This window comes from Sceloporus occidentalis, unplaced genomic scaffold (assembly GCF_023333645.1).
Source record: "Sceloporus occidentalis isolate IW3139 unplaced genomic scaffold, rSceOcc1.0.p SCAF_1, whole genome shotgun sequence".
Lineage (NCBI taxonomy): Eukaryota > Metazoa > Chordata > Lepidosauria > Squamata > Phrynosomatidae > Sceloporus > Sceloporus occidentalis.
In genome coordinates this window covers 140,629,457-140,654,044 of record NW_028316981.1, presented here as the reverse complement: position 1 = coordinate 140,654,044, position 24,588 = coordinate 140,629,457, and the positions used below count along the sequence as shown (strand labels likewise).

The 24,588-nt window shown below is 39.7% G+C and overlaps 1 protein-coding gene across 7 annotated transcripts in view; it reads right to left on the bottom strand.

Moving 5' to 3' along the window:
• The window catches only part of BAIAP2 (BAR/IMD domain containing adaptor protein 2), a 165,040-nt gene that overhangs the window by 125,609 nt on the left and 14,843 nt on the right, over positions 1-24,588 (bottom strand). For all 7 annotated transcript variants that reach the window (XM_089539468.1, XM_089539451.1, XM_089539478.1 and 4 more), the window contains exon 2: positions 2,084-2,159. In XM_089539468.1, the coding sequence (XP_089395594.1) occupies positions 2,084-2,159 (76 nt within the window). The remainder of the gene's footprint in view (positions 1-2,083; positions 2,160-24,588) is intronic.

The window sequence follows — 24,588 nt, the reverse complement described above, 5'->3', positions numbered from 1 at the left end:
TCTTAGCTAAAGATCGCCAGGGTTTAAATACATCAGCTTTCCCCAAATACCAAGACTCAGCCATTGATCACAAGTGTGGCGTTCTCCCACTACTCGTTAGTTATGGCCTGCTTCCCCTTCAGGAAGAATGGTTTTCAAGCTGTCTTGAAAAATTAATCCCAACTCTTCGGTTTCTCAAGTAGCCACTGGTGTGTGCAGTTTATCTCAAAGACCAGTGTGCTGAAGATGGTTCAAGGCAGATTTCTATTAAGCCTCAGTCAGAAGATGTGATACTCATGAGTTTGGCTTTTAAAAAAATGGAAATATCCCTGAGATGTTACCTAATGCTACAATTAAAAGAAAGGTAAAGTCAGTGAGTGAAAGCCACCTAAGAGATCCTCAGGCTATCCAAAAAGAGATACTTCCAGGAAACCCTTTCCCTAGAGCTTCAGCTAGGTTCATGTGCCAATAAGTATGAAAGGAAGGAGCAATTAAGCCCTATCTCAAGTCCCTGGGGGTGGAGGGATGAAAGCAGCTTCCTTGAACAAAGGAGCAGAAAGCTCAAAAACAGAACAGCAAAGACTCACCGGGGAAAGAAATGTACACAGCTGATCTCCCATTTTGTCAGAGCCCAAAACTTTAGCTGAAACTTGTAGAAGCTTTCCATGACCCAGCTAAGGCCAGCCAAAGCTGCCGCACCAAGTAAACTAGATCTATCCAGATTGCAAAAGGGACAAGACTCTATTACCTTTCTCTTGGAAACAAACTCCAAAGATTAAAAATTACCTTTATGAACAAAGTGAATTTTTCTGTCTTCTTGTTGTTGTGTTTTATTTTCATCCTCAAAGTTTAAATGTACATTTACTACCAAGAGGGGCTCTGGATTTCTATCAGGTGTATACTAGGCTGGAGGATTATGGCAGCTATAGTCCAAAAATACAGTAGTAACATTTCCAAGCTTTGGTACGGGTCGGGTGAGCTGTGATCCTTTTTTAAAAAGATAATAATGCTTGGTAGAGTGGGAGGCAGTAGGGAAGACCTTGTTACAGGTGGATAGACTCATCCAAGAAGACCATGACCCTGAGTTTGAAGACCTGAGCTACTGACAACTGTATGTCTCAGGAGTTTTCTCAGTCATAGTGTTGCCATAAGTTGAAGTCAACCTGATGACAATTAACAACACACATGTGAAACAGTGTTGAATTTAATTATTGGTTGTAGCAAAGAGTCTAGTGGTTCTTAAAAGCCCATGTATTTATTAAGGCATCATCTTTTACAGGAAAGAGCTGATTATATTTTATGAAATAGCTATTGCCAGTGAAAGCTCTTGCCACAGCTACATATGTCTGCAGGTATGCTGCTTAAAGTACAATGAAATCAGCAGGATTTAAGCAGTTTGATAAAGCACAAGATCACACTCATGATCATCATCATGTTCCATTCCAGCCAAAAGACCAAGTTAGTTGATCAGAGCCATACAATCCTAGGCATGCCTATTCAGTAGTAAATCCACTGAGTTTAACTGGACCTACTCCCATGTATCTACACTGGAAGGATACCATCCTCAGTCTAAGTATCAATTTTAATTACAAAAAGAAATTATTCTGTAAAAACTAAAGAGTTGGTTTGCTCTTTAAGACTATGGCATGCCAGCAAATGAAGAGCTAAATGTTATGCACACAACTTCTTTAAAATCTAATTTTAATGCTAAATATTTGTTTTTTAAATCCAGAGAGGCTATTTAAGATGGGAAATCCCAAATTCTGTTTTTATCATCTGGTTGTCAGTAAATCAGTAGCTTCTTTCCGGCTCATCGCTGCAAGGAGGATGTTTTCTGTCAGACTCCCCAAACAGCCTGACTTGTTACAATCTTTAAAGCCTCAAATGTCAGAATAGATAATATGTTTCTATCTTAATTCAAAGACTTGCTGCTTCACAACCTGTCTTTAGTAACCCTTCAAGAATACTGCTGAAAACCCTAGCAGCAAAATTTTACCTTTCCCTTCATACTTCAGCTACCACTAACTAGTACAGAGAAAGGGCTGTAATCCCCATAGTTGTCACAATGTGGCTGTGAAAGCATGCACAGCACCACTTCACTTACCTGCCAAGGCTTTTTCATAGTTCTTCCCCATGGAAATAAAGTTCCGGAGGCTGGGGTTGAATTGCTCCATGATAGTCTATGAGACAAACAAATAAACAAACAAGACATTAGCAATTTAAAGGAGTCCACAGAATGCCCCAAAGTATTCTTGTAGTCCTTGTGTACACATGTATGAATACATGAGGGGCTGACTCACACTCCTATGCAGAATGAAAGCTCGGAAACAGAATCCTCCCACATACACACACCCCACACAGCATGCCACAGAGGCAACACAAACTGAAGTTGGTGACATTTTATAAGACAATAATATCTTTGAAAAGCTCAGTTCAGGATTAAAGTAAATAGCTATATCCTATAAATTCCAGACACCACAATGCTCCTGTGTAAATATATATTCTGCCAGCCACGGGAATATGAAACCTGAACAAGTACAAAGAATAAGATCAGAGGAATGAGAACAGCTGGTAATGAGGAACAAACACTTCAGTCTTTGTACACAACAGCAACATCAGATGTTGAGAGTAATAGAAGACTTACTTGGTTAGAAAAAAACCTACTGTTTTAAGCAAATTTAAACAGTCTATTTTTTTCTTCGTCTTTTGCAAAGCACAAAGCAGAGGACCAGATAACACTACTATAAATTTATACCCTGCTCTTCAGCCAAAAGGCTATCAGAGCAGCTTACAAATTGCTAATTAGACATTTCCCTGCCCTCAGGCTTACAATCTAAAGAGACAAGACACAAAAGGAGAAGGGAATGGCAGTGGGGAAGGGGGAAAGTCCAGCAGATCTTCTCTCCCTCAGTGGCCTGGACCACGGCAGATGGACTGGAGGGAGGGCCCTTCTTCTTACTCTGATTAGGCCCAATGGAGCTGGCTTGCCTTTCTCTCCCTCTGGATGGTGGATGGAGGGAATAAACTTTATCCTTCACATCCTTTGTTGCATGCTTCTAAATTTTATTGACTTATCCACAAGTCATATCAAAATCCATAATTCTGGTCCCCAAACTTGCCCTTGACTTATACATGAGGTCAACTTGTAGTCAAGTATATATGGTGTATAATTTGCCTAAGATCACTGTTAAAATTTAAGTCTTTTAAACAAAGTTATTGGTTGAGTAAGCAGCGTCAACCCTGGTTAGTACTTGGATGGGAGACTGCCAACAAACACCAGGTGCTGTGGGCTACATTTCAGAAAAAGAAACTGGCATAACTACCTCTGGAGTATTCCTTGCCAAAAAAAAAAATCTAGGAAATTGATGGGGTCACCCTAAGTTGACAGACAACTTAAAGGCTCATACGCACACACACATGCCTACATATGTTTCTTTTCAGATGAGGTGCAGGGATATATGTGCCCCATCAAAAGCATCCTCTATTGTCAACCCTTGGGAGGGAGGGAGGGAGGGAGGGAGGGAGGAGGTAATTCAGAAGAGGAAGAAACAACTGGTAAGGGCTGTGAGAGGGAAGAAAATAAGAATTTTCTCCATCTGGGAGAGTACCTTTCTGTCTTGCACTGCCAAGACCAGTTGCTTCTTCCTTCACTGAACTGCTTCCTCCTACCTACCTCCCCTCTTAACCAGTAAGCAACATAGCCCCTCCCAAGCAAAGGTGGTTGTGGTTGAGAGAGGACACCTAACTACGAAGGCCATACTCTAGCTTCTAATACTGTAGTAGAGTTAGTTGGGGGAAACAAACATATCTGGCTTGGCCAGAAAATACAGGTAGTAGTGTCTAATTGTGCGCCAGCATGGTGTAGTGGTTCAAGCATTAGACTATGACTCTGGAGACCAGGGTTCAATTCCCTGCTCAGCCATGAAGCCTACTGGGTGACCCTGGGGGAGTCACAACTTTGAGCCTCAGAAAACCCCATGACAGGTTCATCTTAGGGTCACGATACATCAGAGGTGACTTGAAGGCACACAACAACAACAACAACAACGCCTAATTATAGTAAAACTAATATTGGTCTAATATATTGTACCTGCAAAAAAGTAAGGTTTGCATTTTTTTTCCCTACTGAAATTCATGGTTGATAGTGAAGACTTTATTCATGTTGAAAGACTAAGAATTTATATAACCACCAATTTCACAGTCAGGGCAAAGCCTGAAGGACAACCTTCTTTATAAAAATTGCCAATCAGCTACAAAAGCACATGGCTGTGGAGAAGAAAGAAAAAACAACTTTAAGCATATCCATATCATGCTGAAGTGAAATTCAAACATTCTCAGAGAGGTTAATATGTTTGGTTCCTTTTAAATCATTATGTTGTAGAAGATCGCAAAAGAAAGAGAAAAGGAGCAAGAAGCAAGTAAGAGAAAAAGCCACAAAACAAAACAAAAAATTAAATTCGCAGGGAAAGCTCCTACCTCCAGTTATTGAAATGTGTGCTTTAACTGTTTTTCTAGCCTTCCATAACCACTAAAAAGAATGGCTCTTTGTTAAGTGTGTAACAAGCTGTCCACAATCCTGTCCACAAGCTGTCCTTTACTCCACAATCTAAAAAGTCATTCAATCACTTTTTAACTATGGCACCATTCAAATGAGACAAGGAATTGAGTACCTGAGTTTTCTGGAACCACAACAAATTCTTGTGCTTTCCTACTGAGAACCTAACCCTGGAATTACTGGGAACTGTACTGCAAGGTAAAGAATTTAAAAAATTGAGCAATAGGCTGGCAACAAAAACAGTAACTCCGGAGTATAGTTTATGGGACATTTATAATAAAAATCTTGTGCTTCTTGGCTTAAGTTTGCCCCCCTCCCCACTCTACAAACCATAACTACAGTACTTCTACAAAGCAAGAATTTTCTCACTATGGAAACTATTTAAATTCTGTGTCTGAATTTTTCCATGGCTTCATACACTGGTTAATTGAACAATGGCAAGATTAGAAATTAACAGCCATCTGGGGGGCATCTGTGAGGACCTGTCCAGCTGCTTATAAATTTTCTCCACTTCCTTATCTTCCCTACTGCTAGAATGTTACCCAAAAGACAAATGTGTATCCAGCCAGGCTAATAAAAAAAATAAACAGACCCGTGGCCAGGTAGTAATAGTGGTCTGTTCTGCCACCCATTGGGGTACATGGCTGGAGGTCACTCTGGCTGCATTCTATCACACCGTGACACAATAGGATTTACTTCAAAGAGAACATGTGTAGGATCTGGGATTTGGGGGTGTATATGATACACGTACTTTGGCTTGAACAAAAAACCAAGCTTACTTGGCCCTGACAGAAGCAACAACAGAAAAGTTTGAACAGTCTGAAAAGGTTCCAGAATTTAGGAAAAAATTGTCATGCAAGCACCCTTATAAAATCCACCTCTGAATGCTATAACCAAGCAAATCTTTTTTCCTCTCGCATTAGTTTGTGATCCATTTTGCATATTATCCAGATGTGGGGGAGAGGGAGTTGATGGTGTTGTATCTGCCGACTTATGGTGACTCCATGGATTTCACAGTGTTTTTGTTTTGTTGTTTGCAGGTATGTCAAGGAACATTCAGACGCAGTTTGCCACGGCCTTCCTGGTATTCCTTGGTAGTCCCTCATCCAAGTACTAACTATGACTAAGTCTGGATAGCTTCCAAGATCAGATGGCATGTGGTGCCTTCTGGTTATTTAATGATACCCATCAGCTTCAATCTTGTTGCAAATCGTCATCAGACTACAACGTCCAGTAGCTCTCAAGTGACAATTCCCAATTTTGGCTTCCACTGCTTTAATGGAGATGGAACTTGTTTCTGTCCAGCTCCCACTGAGGCAAATACTACTGGAACATGCAAGGCTTCTGCAATCCCCATATTTCTTTTATGTAAAAACATAAAGGTAGTCCCTTGACATGAATGTCTAGCCATAACCAACTATAGGGGGTGGTGCTCTTCTCCGAAGATGAGCTGAAGAGCCAGGATTGTCTGAAGACAATGTTGGTGGTCATATAGCCAGCATGTATGCACCGAACACTGTTAATTTCCCATTGAAGTGGTACCTATTTATCTACTTGCATTTGCATGCTTTCAAACTGCTAGGATGGCAGGAGCTGAGATTAGTGATAGGAGCTCACCCATCATGTGGCACTCGGGCCTCAAACTGCCAACCTTCCGATCTTCCAATTGTCAGAATTGGCATCTTAACCACTAAGCCACCACATCCCCTACCACATCTTTTATGTAGGATTAGGAAAAATGCAGCCAACATAACAATTTGCCCCTACACAGTTCTGACTCCCTTGTGAGGGAGGTGGGAAACAAGAGGAAAACAAGACACTTCTGTTGAATAAGCTGATTAAACATCTGCCCCCTCAATTGAAGCTGGCCAAGCAACTCTAAAGCTTATTTTCTGCCTGAAGAATTTTTATTCCTTCATTTCTGGATCCTGTTCTTTTGAGACCGCGACCACTTGTAATTTACTTCTGCTAAGAGGAAGGCAAAAAGAAACCTCCTTTAAACAAATCTAGCCAAGAAAACACTGTGACAGCCCTAGGGTTACCTAAGTCAAAATGACTTGAAGGCAAACAACAACAAATGTAAACCATTGTTAGCACTGAGAAGAAGTGGCACAGTATATATACCCCACTCTCTTCCATGCCAGCATTCTCTGAAGATGCCAGCCATAGCTGCTGGTGAAACGTCAGGAATAAACTCTTCTAGAACATGGCCACTTAGCCTGAAAAACCCACAAAATACTATGGATGCTGGCAGTGAAATCCTTCAACTTCACAGTGGCACATCAGCATTTCTGGATTTCATAACAGCATATTAATTTCAAAGCAGGCAACGTCCTCTTCAAGTCAGAGTATCACAGCTTAATTTCAGTGTAGTACACTGAGTCTGGAGGTAACATTGTTATACTCTCACATGCTGATGGGTGATCCTCAGATCCTCAGCTTCATCCCTGTAGCCTTCATTATAGGCTACGAAGTGTGCAGACCTTTGAGTTGAACAAGAAGATCACTCTGATCCTGTCCTGAGAACCAATTAATGAACAGACTATTCAAATTATAATACAAGGTAGCCCATCTACTTTCCCAGGAGATCATCACTTCTTGCATTTTTCTGTCTGCTGGATCACAGTACAAAACTAATTAACTGGGATCTTGGTGTCTCTTATGCACACTGTCATAAGAAAGATGGGGCCCAGAAGTTACAATTGAAGAGAAAACTACTTAGGCAGCAGGAACTAAAAACATAGGCAGAAGAAGGCAGGGCAGTCAGCAGAGAAGCTTTATGTCCTTTGAGGCTTTCCTCACACCTTCATAATGCTGCTGATTCATAGGCTTTCATGAAAGGACCACAACAACCATCTATAATCCAACCCCCTCACATGCAGAAATACAAATCTAAAGCATTCCTGAGCTATGGTAATCCAATCTCTGTTTAAAAACCTCCAAAGAAGGGTCCACAACCCTCCAAGGTAGTTTATTCCACTGTCAAACAGCTCTTATAATAAAGAGTCTCTTCATAATGTTTAGTATGCAAAGGGATCTTGTAGCACCTTTGAGACTAACTGAAAGAAAGAAGCTGGTAGTGTGAGGTTTCGTAGCCTTGAAGCTACATCCTCAGATGCATGGGTGCTACAAAATCCCTTTGAGTACTGATTTTCAATACTAACATGACTATGTCTTTGAATTCATAACGTTTAGGTAGAATTTCTCTTCTTGTAATTTAAATACATTGATTTGTGCTCTGATCTCTAGAGCAGAAGAAACCAGGCTCACTACATCTTCTACAAGACATCCCTTTGGATATTTACAGATCATGATCATGTCATCTCTAAATCTTGTTTTCTCTAATCTAAATATACTCAGCTATCCCAGTAGTTCCTCACTGGGTTGGGTTTCTAGCCCCTTTATCACCTTGGTCACTCTCCTCTGGAGACAAATGAGCATCAACAGAACAGTATCTTACATTTTTATCAGACATCAACTATCTGTTTCCGATAAGTAAAGTTTAGTTTCTCTTTGAGGTTTGCCATGTCTGTTTTGGCCCCAGACAGACAGACAGACAGACAGACAGACAGACAGACAGACAATGTTAACAACCTCCTAATGTTTGAGATTGTCAAGTCTTCCCTCTTGTTGCAAAATCAACATATAAAGCTACAAACTCATTCCCTTGGCTACAAAGTAGCTTTAATGTTTCAGAAAATTTGACTTTTAAAAATTCAACCACATTACATGTACCCCCTATATATCTATATTCTTAACCTATTGTCCCATAGCATCAAACTTAATTTCAGAGATGAATTAAACTAGATCAGCTGCTTCTAGACTTTTCAACATTCTTATTTTTAAAACACTTTTAAAAGGAGAGTTTACCACTCACAAGGATTTCCATACTGTCAGGCCATATCACTGTGTCAGCCAAACATGTAGAGAGAGACAAAATCCAGAAACCAAAAGAAAACTACAGCATTCAGTCAAATATTACTGCAATTAAAATAATAAATGAAACCATTAGCAACAAAGTGTTTCCTGGGCTGTCTTCTATAAGTATATCCCATCCTTCCTTGCAAGTCAACCATAGGAAATATTTGAAAGGAAATTGCTGTCTTTATGTAAAACAGGTTTCTTCTCACCACAGTACTCTCTTCTAAAGGCATATTCCACAGAGTAACTACAATGAAAATAATTATAGCCTCCAAGAATCAGTGACTGTCGGAATTGTGAAACAGATTACATGTTTTAAGAGGAATAGTAAATGATACAGGCTCTAACTTTTCTTAATCAAGATACAATTAATGCAAGTGCCTGGTTTTCTTCTGTGAGTCATCTTGGGCCCCATTCTGGGAGAAAGGCAGCATATACATTTTATTTATGTAATTTATATAAAAATTACATAAATAAAATGTATATGCTGCCTTTCTCCCAGAATGGGGCCCAAGATGACTCACAGAAGAAAACCAGGCACTTGCATTAATTGTATCTTGATTAAGAAAAGTTAGAGCCTGTGTGTGTGTGTGTGTGTGTGTGTGTGTGTGTGTGTGTGTATAGCAATTTAGATTAGCTACCTTGCAGAATACACTGGGGATAGGAAAACATGCAACTATTAAATGAAATATTGCTTTCAGTTTACATTCTTCATTGGTATAAAACAGTTTGGAGTCCAAGTAAGGTAATCGGTATACTTATACAGTGGACCCTTGTTATACGCTGGGGTTTGGTTCCAAGATCCCCCCCCCCCCCCGTGTATAACAAAATCCGTGGATGCTCAAGTCCCATTAAATATAATGACATAGGAAATTGGTCTCCTTTATAAAAAATGGAAAATCAAGGTTTGATATTTGAAATTTATACTTTTTTAAAACATTTTCAAACCGTGGATGCTTGAATCTGTGTATAAAAAAATCCATGTATAACAAGGGCCAACTGTATTTTCAGTTTTGCAGTGACTCAAGACCCTTTTATAATCAGAGGAGTGTGGATGGGACTTGTAGTATGGCAAAGCAAAATTTGAACAACAGCATCCCTTCATCATTGTTCTAATGGCAGCTGCAAAGAGCACAACAGAAAAGCATGTCTCACAAAATATGTAGAAGTACCCCAGCAGAGCCACATCTTAACCTTTAACTTAAAAATGCCACATTCTCAACAAGAGAATACCTCAGTGGTATAATTGTACTTGTGGAATACCTTCTATCAATAGAACTTTGTTGTTGTTACATGTTGTTAAGTCAGCTCCAACTAATGGTGACGCTATCTCAGAGTTTTCTTGGCAAGATTTATTCAGAGATTTGTCACTGGCTTCCTGTAGGGCTGAGAGAGTGTGATTTACCCAAAGTCACTCAGTTCCAGTCATTTTCCATGCCTGAGTGGGGATTCAAAACCTGTTCTCCCAGAGTCTAACACTCAACCCATGAAAACACACTGGCTCTCCTATCAGCAGGACCATAAGAGAGGAATTCACACCCATCCCACCAAGTGGGCTAGTATATGCTCTCTGGGGAAAATTTTCAGGCAGCAAGAGGATGTGTGTGCACAAAAGTCCTGTTACACTAGCAGTTGCATTCAACCAAGAGCAATTATTGTTTTTTCTCTAATTTTTAATTATTCCAGCAATTCTATGTCAAGTAGTATACCATGTGCAGAAGCAACAGAGCTAGAGTTCATCTAGTACTAAGAAATTCAGTGAATCAACTCCTTTCTGCCATGTAGAAGTTTTATATTGGCATCAGAGAAGTTCACTGTCTAAGAATCAAGAACATATTTGAACATCTGGTCTACTGCCACTCAGTCTCAGGCAGTTCCAACTTAATATATAAACCTGGGGGGGGGGGGGGGGAACCTCACTCCTTAAGAATGGAAAAAGTCCGCTCCTTTTAGCTAGACATTCAGCAGCAAACACTTTCTGGTAGCTTATTCCATAGATACTGAATAAAGATCAGTGCAGGCTACAATTTGAGAATGTAAGCATTATTCCATCATCAACTGTGATACACAGTTGTGGCTACAATCTACCACTCTTTTTTCTTGGTAGGTTTTCTTAGACAGCATTCAAAAACACTTGCTCAGGAGAAACAGCACAAGTTTATCCTGGGCTACAATACAAGAATGTGCTGCAAAGCAGCCTGACTGAACAAACTCCACATGTTCTCCCACATGCTACTTCCTTTTGATTTTGCTTGTGCACTTAAATTTACTCTAGTCAACAAATTTAACATCCAGCCTACAGGCTTCATATATTTACTTGGGCCAAAGTCAAAGAATTTCTCACCCACACAGTTACAGAGCATTAATAAGTAATATCAGGTTAGATCTCAAAAGGGCAGGCATAACAACACAAACAAATATGTGATTGACTGATTGCATTGCAATCTCAGTGTGGTGTAGTGGTTTGAGCATTAAACTATCACTCCAGAGAAGAGGTTTCGAATCCCTGTTCACCCATGAAATCCACTATGTGACACTGGGCAAGTCACAGGTTGAGACTCAGAAGAAGTAAACGGAAAACCGAAACTTGCCAAGAAAACCCCAAGATAGGTTCACCTTAGGCTCGCCATAGGTTAGAAGCAACTTGAAGGTACACAACAACAACAAATTAAACTATTATATAGGAGCTCTTTACCCATAGGGATTAATTATAGGCAATTATTATATAGGGTTAACACTTTCCTTGACTTTCAGAATACATTCAGATTTATGTGAGGTGATCGCAAAACACTCTATGTTCAGCAAAAGCTTGATTAATGAAAGCAAACAGCATTCTTGTTTGAATTCTGCCCCATCAGCATCACCCACAAGTTGTTTGCTTTCTATGTGCTGCCTAGGCAGAGTTTGGGAAAAGGAAAAAAGAAAAGGCAACACTAAACCCTGGCAGCGAAAGGTTGAAAGGGCTTTGTGGTTTTGTTCCATTGCTCTAAATTCCCCTGGTATTACCGCTCAACTCTTTGGGATTGTTGCAGCTTTAACTCAGCTGCCAAAAAATTGAAACTAATGCAAAACACAAGGGCTCCAGGAAGGGGGGGGGAGGAGTAGTTTTATGCTGAGCGAGATGAAAAGCAATCAAAAGAACTGGGGGGCAGGGAGAGAGAAAAGATTTCCTAGTACCTTGAAGGAAGACATTTGAGTACAGGTTTGGGGCATCCATTTGAGAAAGTTACAGCACAGTCCATCTTAGCTTTGCACAAGGATTCAAGCAGACAGGAACTAATTAAAAAACCATAATTCCAACCTCCAGGCCCTTCAAGTGCTGTTTTATTAATGAGACTGAGGTAGGCAAGAGACAAGCAGCAAATGTTTCTGTTGAAAGATGTCAATGCAATCGCTTCATCTGGTCCTAAAACTGGACCTAAATCATACATATGTACATACAAAGGGGGACGGGGACTCCTTTTACAGTATCCCTTTTTTATATTTTAAACAAGAAGTGATCAAATGTGGCCCTCCAAATGTCTTTGCACTGCAGCTCCCACAATCCTTTAGCTACCTATGGTAGCTAAGCCTGATGGGGCTTGCAGTTTAACAACAATAGGAGGACCACATGTGCCCAACAACATTTGGAGGATCACATGGAAGGATGAGCAAGTCTCAGGTACCACTTGGCAACAGAATTCATCTCTGTACACACCTCACAATTGCACTAGTGTCCACCAGCAGAAACTAAACAGTGATATCCTTGAGGGAATCTTCTCTTCTCTAGAAACCCAGCAGTCTCTGGTAAACAGGAAACAATGGAAACATACCTTTATACAGGTATTTTCATTCAAAAGCTGCAACTTTCTGTTGATTCCTGGATTTCCTGCAACTTTCTGTTGATTCCGCTCTTAGGACTTGCTTTGGTTTAGAGCTCTTGGGTTTTCAAGATAATAACCCAGTTTCTTATCTCTAGCCATCACACTCCACACAATGTTTTTTGTTAACTGTCATCAAGTTGTTAACTGTCATCAAGTTATTTCAACTTATAGTGACCCTCGTGGTTTTTACACTCTTTAATTGCTTTGACCTTCCAACCAAAAGAGATGAAAAACCTTGCAGAATCCCCGCAAAGGACAACTCACATTGTGCCAATTGCACATTGCTCTCTGACAGGTTAAATATCTCACAAAACTACAAATCCCAGAATTCCACAGTATTGCACCATGCAGTTAAAGTGGTGTCAAATTGCATTAAATCTGCAGTGTAGCTACAGCCTGGATGTGCAATGTCTTTTCACCTCATTCACACCATTCTCTTATTTTACCCTGCTTCAGCCTCCATTTCTCCTAGTCCTACAGTTTAATATTAAGTGAAATATCATGCTTTGTTGTTCTAAGAACAAGCCTTGTGTTTGTACACCCTTTCTTTTCCTATGCCTGTGATCTGTAGAACCAGAGTTTCCAGTCAGTGAAGTGAAGAAACTACAGTTTTAAGTGCTGTTTGCAAACCAGGATATCAGACTTCATGAGAAACAATGGTTTAGCCACTGCTTAAAGCTGGTACATGGGAAATGAAAGGAGTGTGCAGGTAACAAGGCTCATTATCAATTGGTTAAATATGACTTCGGTGGAATGAGATCAATATGCTTTAACCAGGTCAGCCAAACAGCTAGTGGACACAGCTTTTATTGTTCCATGATTAAAGCCTTCACCTAAAATTTGGCTTGTTATTCTCACAGGGGAACTTGAATGCAAGCTAGCCAGAGGCCATAAAGACATCTAGCAAGGTCAACTGATCAGGACACATTTAGGCTTATCTTAGCCAGGTCACACACCGCCTGGGCAATCTGGCAACTTGTGTTAAGAAGGAAGCAACCAGGAGAAAATGAAACGTATATACAGTCTAATAGGGTTACCATATGCCCTCCTTTTCCTGGACATGTCCTCTTTGGCAGAGCTAAAAATTTCTGTCTGGGGATTTTCAAGATGTCTATTGTTGCTTTGCCTTCTGTCTACTGGTGCCACCTCCTCATTGCCATCTTGTTGACTCTACTGAGAACTCTGCTAGGAGAAAGGACAGAAGCCAGCCTGGCAGAGCACTCAGAGTAAGAGATGGAGCGGAAGGGAGAAAGGAAACAGATCTAGAAGGAGAAGGTGAGGTGGCTGAAGTAGTCTCTGGCCATGCAGGGGCAACACTTTGTTGTTGCAGGGAAGGTGGCTGTTGGAAGAGATAGGGGAAAGTGAAGGCAAAATCATTTATTTAAATACAATGGTTAGGAATATTTCTAGTAGCATTTATCACAACTTATATAGTAAGGGTAGTTAAAGTGAAAGAGAGAAAAATGAGAATCATCATAAGACCCGGAGGATGGGGGTCTTGAAGTAGTCAATCAGTAAATGTGCCCTTTTTTGCTTTTCAAAATATGGTAGCCCTCGGTCTAATCACACAGAAATGGAGTCACTGTTGGCCGCATATTTCCTACCTGATAGTGCAGTGTTTTATTTTTACTGTGAGCCTTTTAAAGTCATATTTGTATCCTACATCCTCTTAGTTCAAGAAACACAGACGTTTTGCTTGTAAATAAATGCAAGATAGTATCAATTGGGCCCATACAGACAGGCCAAAATAAAGCTGCTTCGGGTCACTTTGGGGGTGTGCTGTTTAAATGATGCATGCATCCTAAGAGTCCGGAAGCCTTAGGACTGGAGTGTGGCTTTGGCACAGCTTCCGGACTCTTAGGACACATGCATCCTTTCAACAGCACACCTCCAAAGTGACCCGAAGCAGCTTTATTTTGGCCTGTCTGTATGGGGCCAATTGTTTCAAAACTTCACTGAAGTAATCCTACTTTAACCCCTGCTTTCCCAGTCCTCACTTCATTATTAGATTGGCATACTATATCAAACATTTCTAGCCCTCCCCATTTCACGTCTTCCCCATAACATGTAATATTGTAATTTTACGATTTGCAATTTCACACTCTCTCTACTAAGTACATATGATCTTCAAACTACCTGCTATTCTTTCAGGATTCCATTTTTTGTGCCAGAATTACATTTTCTTCTATAAACTGCATGGTTCTCCACATCAGCTAGTATGCCAAATTGTTAAAAGTCATTATCTCCTCCTTTTCCCTTAATAGCTTTTACTACCCTGAAAGGAGATGAACATCTAGTGTTTGTATGGGCTTTCTCTACACTGGGATCACTGATCACTTACATTCAATGAAAGTGCAATGAAGGGTGTACACAACTTGCTTCCCTTATGGCACTCATTTTAAGTGCTATCTTAATATCTGTTTGAACACTCATTTGGTGTTTGTGTGATAGTATTCTATTAACTGGATGGACACATTTTTGGACACTAGGTGTATATACTGTATGTCTATAAAACCTTTATGGAACCACAGTACAGTCCTCCCTCCATTCTCATGGTTTTGCAACTCGCGTCCCTCTCTTATGTGCAAGGGACGAATAGAGGGGAAAACAATGAGGTGCATACCTGAAGCACGTGCCCACGCGCTCCCCAATTGGGCTTGAATATAAGCAAAATTCCATTTTTGCGAAGGGATCTGGAATGGATCCAATGTCCCACAATCTAGTGATATGTGTCAGGCTAATCCCTTTATTCTTAACCAGCTAAAAATGATGCAAGTTAGAGTCCACTGCATTCAGAGGGTGTCAGACTGAGAAAGACTGCTCTATGACATACGTCCCATTTTTAGTTTTCTCCTTCAACACTGAGGCTCTTGTTTTGCCTAGAGTGCCCAACTAATCTCCATATGCTTTAGACCAGAGAGGGATTATTTAGCAGTGAACAAATCCTGCACCATATGCAAACCATGGAGGTTTATCCCTTTGAAATAGATGGACCATTGTCTTTTTTAAGCAATGTGGAAAATAATGTTGTCCAATTTGGAAAAGAAAGCATGCAAATGCCACAATTTTCACTACAGGGTCTCATGAGTATTCAACAGCAGCCACTAGCTAATTTCTCTAGGTATAAACATTTGCATATACTGCTGACCATTTTCTTTGTCATCCAACTGTTATTCTCTGTGGCTACAAGGTGGATGTGGTATTAACGAAGGCAAGGCAGACTTACTTTGCACTCCCTATTTGTCATTCTATCCATCTGCAAAAACCCAGCTGTTTTTCATGGTAGCTTTTTTGGTCTTTACAGTTAACTACCTGGTGTCCAGAGAGTTTTCAAAATGCAGAACATTTTTACAATGTTTGCAGAACTAGTTTGGATCCGCTCAAATTGGCAGAATTATGTGCTAAATAATGATTGCACTTCTTCAGTTTCTTTGCACTGCTCTAGTTCACTGTCCATCTTCTAGTCTCTTCTATTTCCCATATTCTGTTCTCTATATGAATCATCACCCTCATCAACATTCAGTACCTCAAGCCCAGGTAAATTCCTGTTTCAGTTATTGCAACAGATGTGATACAAATGGTATAAAATATTAGCGAGTACAAAATATGATAGCTAGCATACTGACTAGTATATTTAACTGGTCATTACAATCATTCTTTGTTGTGTGTCTTCAAGTTGTTTTCAACTTACACAGACCCTAAGGTGAGCCTATCACTGAGTTTTCTGGAGCTGAGAGAGTGTGACTCACTCAAGGTCAGCCAGTGCATTTCCATGGCCAAGCGGGGAACTGAACCTTGATCTTCAGAGTCATAGTCCAATACTCAAACCTCTACACCATGCTGGATCTCTATTACAATCATACTATAGTAGCATTTTATCATATTGATTAGTTTCGAGTACATTTGTGTTCCAATTCATATGGTTAATTATAATGCCCGTTACAACAGTATTGCTGTGTCTTCAAAGTTTTCAATATTTTTTACTTAAATATTTGTAGTGTAAAGCAAATTTGCTCTTTCCAGATATTCCAGGAAAAATTAGAAAGCCCTACTCCTTCTCCTTCAAACCTTTCAAATATTCTGTTTTAAACTCTGCTGCTTTTGATACAATTATTTTATTATGTTGTTGTTGGTTTTATATGGATTTTGCAATTTGTTTCTTTGCTTTATTTCTACTCATTTGCTGCCAATAAACTCTACAACAATAAAGATATTCTAGTACAAAAAATGAGCTGATTTTTGAACAGCTTCTCATTTTGGCTTCAAATTGGGAGTAGCTTGAGCAACTGAGCAAACTGGAAGTAGCGTGAGAAGGCAACACTATCATTATCCTCTATCTAACACTCTGCTTGCATATGCTATAGCCTCATCCTGTTGCATCAACAACAGTTTAACTGGGCTGATATCTACGGTTACATTTGTTAGTAATCAAATGCTCATTACAACTATGGCAAATAATTCCCCTCTTGTAGCTCGCAAAGCTCTTTGTTTTCATAACCCAGTCCTATTGCTACCAGTGAGCTTAAGCCACCAACCTGAAGGAAGAATGTGGTAATGAATCTGGAACTAGGATTTGTCTCTACTTGGTGATATTGTAGATTATATTAAACATAGATTATATTATATTGTAGATTACATTAAGCACTTGCATACCACTGAGACTAGCATTGTGTTATCTGTCAATGTATCATGCAGATTGATTGGCCACTCAAGTCTGAAAAGAGGGACACTTCATTGGCACTTTGTAGGTTAGGTGGAGCTCCTTCAATCCACTCTGATGTCCAGTGGTTGCAGTATCATACTTTTTTTCCTACCTGCGTACTTCAACTCACCACACACACAGTAGTATGTGGCTGCTGCTTCTGGCCAACTTAGGGATTTATTGTACCTGCCCCATTTTCTTGAAATTTATCTGTATACATATTCCCTCCAACTGTCCTGATTTGGCAGGGACAGTCCCTATTTTAATCAGCTATTTTTTTTAAAAAAAAATCAGTTTCTTTCTTTCTTCTTCTTCCACTTACCCCTTTTGTCATCAGCTTTTTAAACTGTGTTTTATTCTTTTAATGAGTGCTATGTTTTAAAACTGTAACCGTTCGATTCTATTAATGCTCACTTTTGTATGTTTTTCATTGTATTCTTTTAAATTGTAAGCCACTTTGAGTTCCCATTTTGAGGGGAATGTGGGATATTAAAATTATAACAATAACAACAACTACTACTTAAAAAATAATTGTATTTCTCTTACTGCATCTGAGTTGAAAGTGCAAAAGTAGTTTGTAGTCAGCAGGGGTGGGGGGAAGGAGGGACAGAATCATAATAATAATTTAATTTGTTTTATTTATATACCGCTATTCCAAAGATCATAGCGGTGAACAGCAAGTAAGCTAATTAGCAAGTAAGCAAGCTAATCTTGCCCTTCCTTGTAGCTTTGTACAAAAGCATACTGTGAAAGTCTCTCCTATCTTTGTGTTCTTCCTCCTTAATAACTTTTGCCATCTTGACCACACCCTGATGTTGGCCATATGTTTCCTGATTTTCATCTGTGAAACATTGGGAGAATATGTATAAATTTTGCAGTGTTAAGTTCAAATTGCTCATAACTTTTGTAATGTTCAAGGTGAGCCTGAATTCTTTTTCAGGGATACAGATAACTGCAACATTCTCTGTATTCAAAGGCTATATTGGATACATACGCTTGTACTACAATGAATTTACAGTTGGCTTTCTGTATCTATAGGGATTCTGTTCTGGATCCCCTGCCCCCACGGATACCAAAAATTGTGGGACCTCAAGTCCCATTATTATCAATGGACATGACAATAATGGAATGGGATCATCAATGGATGCTCCAATCTGTGGATGGCTAGCCAACCGATGCCAAAGGCCAACTGTATATTCAAGTCCTAATTAGTCCTTTCATCCTTTTTAAAACTACAATGCTGATGGGTGTTCCTGTATTCTCAAGCATCAATACACCAGGGCCTCTATTTGCCATGAAATATAGCTTATCATCTTTACCTTTTAGAATAGGCTTCAGTTTTTTCTTTACTCCAAAATACAATAAATAAATAAAAACCGTTCATTTCTAAGTTGTTTGTTCTTGTTCTTTGTTTCTTTGATTGTGTGCCTTCGTTTCCGAGTTATGGCAACTCTAAGGCAACCCTATCATGGCATTTTCTTGGCAATATTTGTTCAGTGGGGGTTTGCCATTACCTTCTTCTGAGGCTGAGAGTGTCACTTGCTCAAGATCAGCCAATGAGTTTCCATGGCAGAGGGGATTCAAATCTCGGTCTCCGGAGTCATAGCCTAACATTGAAACCACTAGCTCACACAGGGTCTCTTGTTTCTTTTAGTCCTCATTATCTATATGAGAGCATCCTTTAAAGAGAAACTTTCTAATATATTTCAATATACGGAGCACACGCAGCTTCTGCATTTTTGCATCATTAAAGGTATCAGGAACAAACACATTTCACCAATTGTCTTTCAGGAGGTCTATTTGCATAGGGACACAGATTTCTGACACCACATGTCTCACATATTCACAATAAGTGCATGGCCAGGAATCTACAGAAGTTCATTTTTCATTTTGACAAGAGCAGTAGGGAGCTGACAGTTTGCAGTGAGGACTCTAGAAATAGAGGAATCTATTTCAGTTTTATTTCCCTGCACAGCCCCATATGGTGCTTTCTGCAGTCACTTATGTCCTCATATCCCAATTTTCCATCAATTCATTTTTTTCATTTTATAATATATTAATATATTGCATTTTTTTGTTTGTTGTTAACAGCCTTTGAGTCTACCCCGACTCACTTCGACTCTGTGGATGAGACATGTTCAAGACTCCCTATCCTTTACTGCTCTGCCTAGGTCCTGCAAATTCATACACGTGACCTCTAGTATGCCATCTTCCTCTCTTTCTGTATCCCTCTGGATGCTTTCCTAGCATTATTGTTACATACCTTCCAACATTTCATAAATGAAAACTGTAAGACATGTGGCAAAGCAATACAAGTGTGGTCAACGTGGCAAAAAATATGAATGAGAAAGAACACACAAGTTAGGAGCGGCTGCAGAAGTTTCCTGTTGCCTGAGCCTACAGGGAAGGGCAAGATTCCCCTCCCTCCTCCCCCCTTCTCAGATTAATTGAATACATACTACTTTTGCACTTTGAACTAGGTTTACTAATCAACAAAAAGACAGAATGAAGAATAAATGCAACCATTGTATTTAATACCAAGGCCAGTCATACACAATTTGCATCACAGTTCTTCGATCTCTTCCTTCGATCCTTCATTGTATTGTCTGCTCCCTTCACAACAATCTTTACTGGCTCAAGTGGTCAGCAGCTTCACAAGGCAACTCAGTATAGCTAAGTCATTAGTTGTATGTTTTTCTGGAGCTCATAAATTTCTGTGTACACCATATTCTAACCAGTTGCAAATACTAACCAGATCATCATCATATATCACCATCACAGTCTCATAAAAGAGATGGAAAGAATGTTCAACGTTATTCATTTTCCAGCCAAATAATGGGTTTCCTTACACTTGAAAAAACATTTATAAAAGAACACCACTGTGGTTGAAATTTTTAGACAGTTTTCAGACCAGTATTCACACAGCCCAAAGTGTTTTCCGAAATTATCCTGTGCAGAAGTACACGGCATTGTTTTTTACACAAAAACCATCAGTTCCCAGACAGATTTTTGTGTGTGTGCGAAACTGCTGGATTTTGTGCAAATAACCAAACAAAACAAACCAACAGCCTTGCACAAATCAAACACATCTAACTATGTGAAGGAGGTTGCACAAGAAATGAGCAAACAAACATTTTTCAGACAAAAGAAAAAATCTTCCAGAAATCCACATTTCTGGAGAAAAATCAGTGTTTTTCTATGCATGAAATGATGTGGATTCTGAAAAGAGTGTGGTTTTGCTTTTTAAAAAAAATCTGTTTAGCCCCAAAACTATGTAGAAATATAGCATGTGTGTTTCTGTGCAGAATAGTTTTCTGAATCATTTCAGGGTGTGTAATTATGGAAAAAGAACTGCACTGAAACATTCACTTTCCCCTGCAAGCAATGAGAAAACTATAAAATTAGTATTCATATATAAGAACACTATAGGCAAATATCTGCATGCTTGATTCACAGTGAATTCATTCTTCAAATGCAAAAACATCTATAAACAGTTGTCAGGAGGCTAGAGTGTGCTCCAAAGTTTAGAAGTAAAAAAATAAAAAGAGAAAAAAATATGGGACTGAGGCAAAATCTTCTTTAAAAAATAGTCCAGTAAGGAATTAGCATGTTACTGGACACAGAACGATGATCTCTGGGTGAAAGAAATAGAAAACTATAAAAGTGAGTAGCCAAAAACCTGAATGGGAGGGCTCCAAACTACAGATCCCATTTGTATACCCTGTTAGGCAAATAAACACATTCCTTACATAGCACTGAAGCATTCTAAGGGAAATAAGTGGCAAAATGGTTGAAAAGATGCATGACTGCATAACAGCTGTGCATTTGGAGATATGTTCACTAAATAAAACCATCACTTTCTTTATTCAGTAGTGTTGGTCCGAAGGTAAATGCATCAAGGTAGATACTAAGATAGAACCAGTGTAGTGTTGAGTGTTGTGAGTGTTGGACTACAAATTTGAAGACTAGGATTTGAACTACCCATCAACTCGGTAACTCCCTGAATGTCCTTGGGCAAGTGAGACCTCTTCGCCTTAGAAGAAGGCAAAGGAAAACCCTCTCTGAACAAATCTTAACAATAAAACACCACGATGGGTTCATCTTATGTCCAAAACATACTGCAGAAATAATCCAGTTTGAGACCACTTTAACCGCCCTGGCTCAATGCTAGGGAAGTCTGGGAACTGTAGTTTTGTGAGACATTTAGCTTTCTCTATCAAAGAGCTCTGGTGCCACTACAATTCCCAGGATTCCTTAACACTGAGCCACGGCAGTTAAAGCAGTTTCAAACTGGATTATTTCTACAGTGTATTTTGGACCTTAGGGTCATCATAAATTGGAAATGACTGGAAGACACATAACAACAAGCTGGCAGGATAAATAGTGTACATACTAACATTCTGTATTAACAGTGCTTAGTTCTAACTTCTTAACTCCATTTCCACAATAGGTTGTCTTTATATTTAAAAGCTCTAAGATTCTGTCTGACAGTCACCATCCAAAAACCATTTATATTAAAACACTGAACTGATGAACTACTCCCAAAGAAGTTTCACACACACACACAAAAAATCTGAAAAGATGCTCATAACATTCACAAGAAAGAGCAAGATTCCATATCTGACTTCTTTCCAGGATGACTGACAAATGCTATGCTCCTTTTCAATTGCACACTCTTATCCTCTGAAGATGCTATTTCAAAGTCAGGTAAAAACAGCTGTGTGAGGCTTTATACTGGAAAGGGCAAATGCAAGTCAGCCCAATTGATCTTATAGTACTTCTAAAGCAGCTAGCCTTTGAAAGCACCTGCATACTGGAAGTTTTCCACCTGTATCAATGTTTACTAAATTACCGAGTGCTCAGATCTAAGTGGCTAAAAGGAGAGGCCAATGTCCCTGAGGTTGGGGTAGATCCAGATACCTGGAAGTAGAGGGTGGCACCAAAGATAGAATATAGAACATGCTAAGAGAATACAGAGAATGCTAAGAAAAGGAAAATAGGACAGTTTCTGGAGTGGAAAGGCAGAGCAGGTAAGGGCAGGCCAGCAAATAGGAGGCTGCTGCAGAATAAAAGAGGGCAGAGAAGCCATGTGGCAGCCTCAAATTCAGCCCCCTGTGTAATACAACAGAGTTAGGAATCAGCAATGTGAAATTGGCTCTCTAGTATCACCCAGCTACAAGGATTCTTATCACCATGTTTGCATCCTACCTTGCAATTTCTCATTTCACAGGCTCAGCTGGAAGCAGTTCTACGGGTTTTCTGGTTTGGCCCCATGCTGTCTGACAAGTGTTGCAAGTACAAGTAGGGAAGGAACTTTCTGTGCTCCATCCCTAAACAATGCCATCTTTATCATGAGGAATTGATTTTTTAAAATTATTTTTATTACTTATCTCCTGACTAGCCCCAGGACTACAGTGCTCAGGAATGCTATGGGAGGGGAGCTGTATGTATAAAAGCAGTGAGTGACCTTTATATGCATATCTTCTGAAAGACCAGCTACATTCTGGCAGATCCCAAATTCTATGAAGGAGTCCCCATGTCTGAACTGGTTGATCCTGATTCAGAACTCCACCTAATTATTAATATGTATTGCTCAACCAAACCAACAAAAGTTTACATCTGTAACTCTCACCATGCATTTGCTAACTCCACAACATAGTTTAAGAGAGCTAAGTCTTTAAGTTGGAGGACAGAGATGCACTGCTACAGAAGACTAAAACTAGTTTTGGCAGTAGAGCCCAACTTTTATTTCTGCTTATGTCACAACACTTCCACTTAGGAGGATGTAAATGGGGTTCTACTACTCGGGAAAATGCTGGTATCTATGCACTGCAACTAGAACCATTCAGCACATTTGTTGCAAAGGAACACAAAGCCTGTTCAGAGCACTCAGACTTGTCTTTACTGTTATCTCGCAGGTACACAACTTTGTTGGATACACCTGCCTGCTTCTTTACAGAATGTAATTCCTTCCATTCAGTACATGTGGCTCTAGTAGAAGAGAATGGATTAGATAGTCCTTGTGATCTCTTCAGTTGGGGGCAGAGAGATATACAGTCGCCCCTCCTAACTCGCGGATGATCTGCACCCTCAAATATCTGCAGAGGAGTGACCTCTGCTATTTCCGATGGCATGCATGAGGGGGTGCATCCCATTCAAGCCTATGAGGCTTTAATATGTACGAGCCTCCATTTTCGTGGTGAGGTCTGGAACAGATCCCCCGCAAAAACGATGGGACAACTGTACATCTGCAGTTTGTTTTACATAGTTAATTACAGCAGCAGAAGGGTTTCTATTTTCCTGATGAGGGCTGCATGTCCTTGGGAATAACCTTCTAGGGGGTCACATACTAACAGTGAGCAAGGGTAACATGAGCTTTGGGCAGTGGAACTCCCCCCTCCCTTTCTAGTACCACCTTTTCCTCCCACCACTTCTCTGTGTTTCTCTCCCTCTCCTCTATCCATCATTCTTGCTAAAGTTTGAACCAATTGTCTGCAGAGGCCTTTGGGGCCTGGAATCCTATTATTAGTCTCAACTAGAGTAGATCCACTGAATCAATGGAATTTGTATAAGTGTTGATTTATCAACTTACCATAAATTCATTTGATCCACTCTAGTTGGGACTAATAATTGTATTTCAGATTTGAGATTACAGTATATTGAGGATTGCAGTCTCCTCACTTTGTGCTCCAAGGTGTGGTCAGAAGGGGACACAATGAGTCTTAAAATTATTCACAGCACACCTTACTGAAATTATATACCAAATACCCCAATCTATTTGAGGCAACAAAAGAAGCTGCCTTATGCAGGTCCAACAAATTGTCCAGCTAGACCAATATTGTCTATCCTGGCTGCTAGCAGCCCTCAAGTAAAATCAAACAGGTCATTCACGCAAATGTCTATTATTGCACCTTTTAATAATTAACTGGAAATATCAAGAATCAAACCTGGAACCATCTATATGCAAAGCATGTGGTCAACACTAAACTTTGGTGCCTGCTTGCAATCCAACAACCCCAATATCTTTGAACTCCCACAGTTCTTCCATTTTTATCCATTCAGATTCACAGTTCTGAAGACAACTTTAACTAAGCATGAGGGGTTGGCTTGGAAAGCACAAGAACTTCTGTCCTCCTCCAATCCTGAGATCAGATTAAGTTGCAGTTAAAACATATCAGGATACAGATAATCAAACTCTGATAAGGCTCAGCTTAGATTACTTACTTTAGATATGGGCCTGCCCTTGAAGAATGGTCAGAAGCTTCAGCTAGTGCAGAATATATCTGCCAAGGTATGAAAAATTGTGATCTATTTCAATATCTTCATCGTCTACTTTAAAGTTATGCAAAGGAATGTTGTAGCACCTTTAAAACTAACTCAAAGAACAAACTTGGGAGAATGAACTTTCGTAAACTTCAGCCTACTTCCTCAGGTTCATGTTTAAAGTTATGTAAATCATCTGTGGTCATTATTTTTGTTTTCTTAATTTTCACACCTGTCTGCACTTTCTTCTTTGACTTTTTTCAGCAATCCTTCCAAGTCTTTGCTATTTTCTGCTAGTAGTATTA